The sequence below is a fragment of the Nestor notabilis genome, unplaced genomic scaffold (genome assembly GCF_000696875.1).
Source record: "Nestor notabilis isolate BGI_N333 unplaced genomic scaffold, ASM69687v1 scaffold21735, whole genome shotgun sequence".
Taxonomy (NCBI): Eukaryota; Metazoa; Chordata; class Aves; order Psittaciformes; family Psittacidae; genus Nestor; species Nestor notabilis.
Window position 1 is genome coordinate 78,411 of NW_009930893.1, and position 4,722 is coordinate 83,132.

Below are 4,722 nucleotides of genomic sequence, written 5' to 3' on the forward strand. Positions count from 1 at the left end.
CAGCTCTCTTCTTTGCCAGTGGTAGCAAGGCATAAATAATACCTTATTCTCTATTTTAATTAGTTTCATATATTAATTACATATTTTAATCCATAATTAATTGGTATTGCCCATTCTCCTTCACAGTGATCTACTAGTTGAATCTATTTATGCTAGGCTGTTCGCATAGGGTAGCTCACTGAACAAGCACAGACATCACAACGCTTAATGTTCTATATCTAGACTGGAATCAATCTTCTGTGAGTTAGGCATATAGGTCTAGGTAGACTGCCTTTAGGCATGCAAGGAGTCCAGATGTTTTAGATCCATCACTCCACATCATTTACCACCTAGGCTGGACATGCCCTAAGATGCTCCATCTTCTGTCAGCAGTTTGTATCCAGAACTGCTTAAGGCTTGATACCTGAAGATTACCTTAACATCTTCATAAAATGGCTGGCATACTTATGTTACAGCCCACACTCTTCAAGAATGTCAGTGAGGCACTAAGGTCATGTCTCTTGCTTAGAATTTGGTCATGATTCTTGGTCATTTCAATCTGTATTAGATTTCTCTCCTGCTTTATTAATGTTTGAAACAATTTTAGCAATGCATCCTGAAGGCAAAGTATAGTAGCCTTGTATGGAGTTTCTGTGAACAGAACAGTTCTCTTTCCAGTTCCATCAAAAGATTTTTGATTACTTAAAATTTCAGATTAGCCACGGTGACTGGATCCAGTGCTTACTGAGGTAATGACATTACATACAGGCTTACAAATCAGCATGTATTTCAAAGCTTTCCTGTGCATACACTGATTGATATTTTTAGTAACAAGTCATATATCTTATCATTGTGCTTACTTGTTATCAATAAAATAATTTATTGGCTAAATCTTGATGCCAAGAAACCAATCCGATTTGACATAAGGCCTTGTGACATCAAAACAACTGCCATTATCTGAAATGAGGAATGAAATAAGGGACTGTGCACTTTCACCAAGGGGTGAATGTACTTCCACTGAGATCAAAGCAAAGAACTTCCAAATTCCAGCATCAGGGGAATCAGATTATCCAGGCAAAGCAGTGGCATATTCAGTGACTGAGGATTTCACTGTCCTCCTGAAAACAAAAGGTGTGATATCCTATAGGACAGGCTGTAGGCAATAGCCACTTGCTTTAAAATGATAGAAATACTACTCACATCTACTCACATATACATCCACATCAGCACTTTGTTTTTAGAAGTCTGGCTTTCATTATATTGCATTAATTTGCAAGGTAAGCTCTCTTGTTTTGTATTGGAATGCTGGTGAGTTTACGAGGTTCACAGTATATTGCAGACTAGCTTTTAAAGACAGCAGTAAATAGTATAAATAAATATCCGGATCAGAATCCAACTTTTGAAGCCATGGGGAGAGCACAAGTGTTTCTATAACCTTCCTGTGGAGTTTCCTGTTTTAGACATTTAACTACATCAATCTCACAGCCTTCTGCATTTCTATTCCAACCTGGGGTAAAAAAAAAAAATCTGATAAATCACCTTATCTTTTACTAAATGTTTATCATTGTTTATCCTTTATTCCTTCAGCAATGTTGTCTGCAAGTTTAATTAAATATATGACCAACTACTTTGCTTGATCAGGGTCTTATACATCACATAAGCTGGTGTTTTTCCAGTTAAACTTTTTCCAGTTAAACTTTTTTCTTTTTTTCCCAGTAGATGTGATTCGTAACACATTTTGACTTGAAAAAACAAGCTTTCACTTGATACCAAAACACATCTGTACATTATGTCATGAAACCAACCTTGTACACATGAATATGTATATAGCAATCACATATTTAAGTTTTAGCTGAAACAAATAAGTAATAAAATCACAGAAAAGCAGACATTTTAAACAATCATGACAATCATCACATTTTTGTATTTGCTATCAAAGAAAACTTGACGCTTAAGAACCTATTTATATATTCAAATTTTGATAGCAACTGTGGCTCTTGAGAGCATTTTTTTATACCTGTCACATAAAATATTTTCAAAACCCAAAATTCATTAACTTAATAAGTTTAATGGTTGAATGTGTCAGCCTGATGATAACTTACTTACTGAATTTCAGCATATTTCTGCCAGAAAATAAACTCTTTGGTCATTTTTTTTTTTCCACATTCATTTGTCATAACAGCAAGATGTCCAGCCACAATTAAAGTTCAACAGATCTTTGCAGAACTGGGGACAAATTCATAATTATTTGAGAAATTATATGAGAGAAATTGATAAAATTCTCAAAATTTCTAAAAATCCATTACTACCAGCTGAATTCAGTGTATGAGGCGAATGTAATCGAACACCTATGCTAAAATCTGTTTATCTCTGTATCAGTGTAACACCACTTACAGCCCTGGTTCAGGTAAACAATATTTGAGACACAATGAGACTTAAGGACATGCTGCATTTAAATACACTCAAAAATTGGATGAATCTGGGATTTGGACACTAAGGTTGTTCATCTTCTCTATATCTGACTTTATTCTTCAAAGAGTAAGAACAGACATATTCCTAACATAACTTAATGGAGAGATCTGTTAGAACACATCGTATTTTTAGAAACAAAGACTGTCTACTGCTGTAATACCTTTTAGAAATGATATTCCTAGGTTCCTCACCCTTAAAATGGGGTGAAATTGATCATATTGGACTAACAGTAGGTATTGAACTTTACTGTATTCTTAAAATGTAAGATGAACCATAAAAAACTTTACTGTCTTTTGAAATATTACACACGTTTTGGACTGGAACAGCAAATTATGTTCTTAAAGTTCTCTCTGGCATTTAAAGTTATGTCCTCATTTTCCAGATAGGTTAAACAGAAAATGTAATGTTAAAAAAAAGAGCACTGTTAAAAATGACTACTTTAGGTGTAAGACTGGGACATATTTAACAGAAAATGTGGAAAATCTTGTTTAAAAGTCATGGTAAACAATCAAGTATTCTTCAGTGCACATAATTAGTATGTACATTATAATTTAAAACTGAGTATTGATGACTGCTGATGATGATCTTTTAAAATGTCTTACAAATAGGATAGCCAAGAGAGGATAGCTGCTAAACCATGACATAAAGTTCTCTTTTCCTTCTTTATTTTTATTTTTATATTTTTTAATTTTCCTTTCTTCTCCACTTGCACTGATGTTTCTTCTGGCTTCTTCAAGAAAGTGCACACACATACACACACAAATTAATTCCAAAACCATTTTTCTAAATTTCCAATAGACTTGTATTCCTGGTGTCTTTTCACATGATCACAAGCAAGACATGCATGTGATTCCCAGAACCTAGGAAGGTGCACTGAGAAATCCTTCTTCCAGTTGAAATAACTAAGGTACATCTTGTTATTTTTGTCAAGCATCAGAAGGTATTCTGCCAGCTCTCTGGGGGAGAGAAAATCTTCCACATGTATGAAAGAGTCTGCTGGAATGTAATTCTCATAGTTTTCTCTGGAAGGGCCCAGTACAACTGGTACTGATCCGGCCAGAAGAGCATTGTAAAGTTTCTCAGTAATGTAATCTTTGTGGATTGAATTTTCAAAGGAAAGGTAAAATTTGCAAGTGGAGATAGTTGGAATCAAGTTTTTATCATTGACATAGTCTCCAAAGGCTTGTCCATAAGTGTGGATTTCAATGTATTTGCTAAGCTCATTGTAATACTTGACTCGAGCATGCTCAGGGTTCCAGTTACTTACAACCCAACAGACCAAGTTTTCCTTACTTGGCACTTCAAATGTAAAGGAACTTGTACCGACCATCATGAAGCCATAAGGCACCTGAATATCTGAATCACGCCGGTAAGTCAGGGTCAGGTTAAAGAGGTGTTCAATGCCACTCTTTTGTGGAGTGTGAGTTGGAGACTCCAAGTTCATCCAAATCCACTTCTGGAATGGTGGCCTGGCTTGCTGAGGTAAGTTAGTCAGATCCCAGCTAATATCCCTGTGATGAATGAGAACAGCATGGGATTTGTTATATAGTGAGCGGTCTATAGTCAGATGGCACCCATGGATATTGAACATTGTTTGGCAGGATGTTAGATCAAATGTTTGACCAAATGGCCAAACCCAGATCAAAATAGTAGTTTCATTAAGATTATCAGTTTTGGAAGAAAAAAAGTTCTTCATTTTCAGAACTGAACTGGCTGATTCTATGGGACTAGAGATCCAGCTATTTGTTGGTTTGATATAAATTAGTATCAATGCCATGAAACAACCAAGGACAATGAAGATAATAAAAAATGGCCGGAAAATTCCTTTAGATGTCGATGTCATAATTTGTTCTGAGAAAAAAAGAGAAGAAGAGAAAGAGAAAATAACATTAGGTATTAAATTGCATGTCCTGCTAAATTATAATGAAATAATTATAATTGAAATGTATTTTAATATACCAATTAAATATGCTCATAATGGTATAATTACATTATATATCCGGTTAAAGTAATCATACATCAGACATCAAAATGGATAGAACTTCAGTATCACCAAGCTATAACCTCAGAAATTTCCTTTGACTGGAGAGGGTAGGGGTTCTTGCATGTTATTCATAATGAAGTTACAATATTTCTTCTCTTCACATTAAAAGCTAATTTGCATTAATTAAAAGCAGAATTTTAATGCATTTCATACTTGGTATAAATCAGTACGCATCTTGAGAAGTCTTTTTGCTTAGAACCTAGGCCAAGAGTTTAAGAAGCAACAGA

At 34.7% G+C, this 4,722-nt stretch overlaps 1 protein-coding gene across 1 annotated transcript; it reads right to left on the reverse strand.

Moving 5' to 3' along the window:
• Positions 1 to 3,214: 3,214 nt before the first annotated feature.
• On the reverse strand, positions 3,215 to 4,297 carry FUT9 (fucosyltransferase 9 (alpha (1,3) fucosyltransferase)). Its single transcript, XM_010015638.1, has one exon. It carries the CDS (start codon positions 4,292 to 4,294, stop codon positions 3,215 to 3,217), a length of 1,080 nt encoding a protein of 359 aa, XP_010013940.1. The 5' UTR covers positions 4,295 to 4,297.
• Positions 4,298 to 4,722: the final 425 nt, after the last annotated feature.

Excerpts from the sequence above, each read along its gene's own strand:
- FUT9 (XM_010015638.1), bottom strand. The coding sequence starts at position 4,294 with ATGACATCGACATCTAAAGGAATTTTCCGGCCATTTTTTATTATCTTC.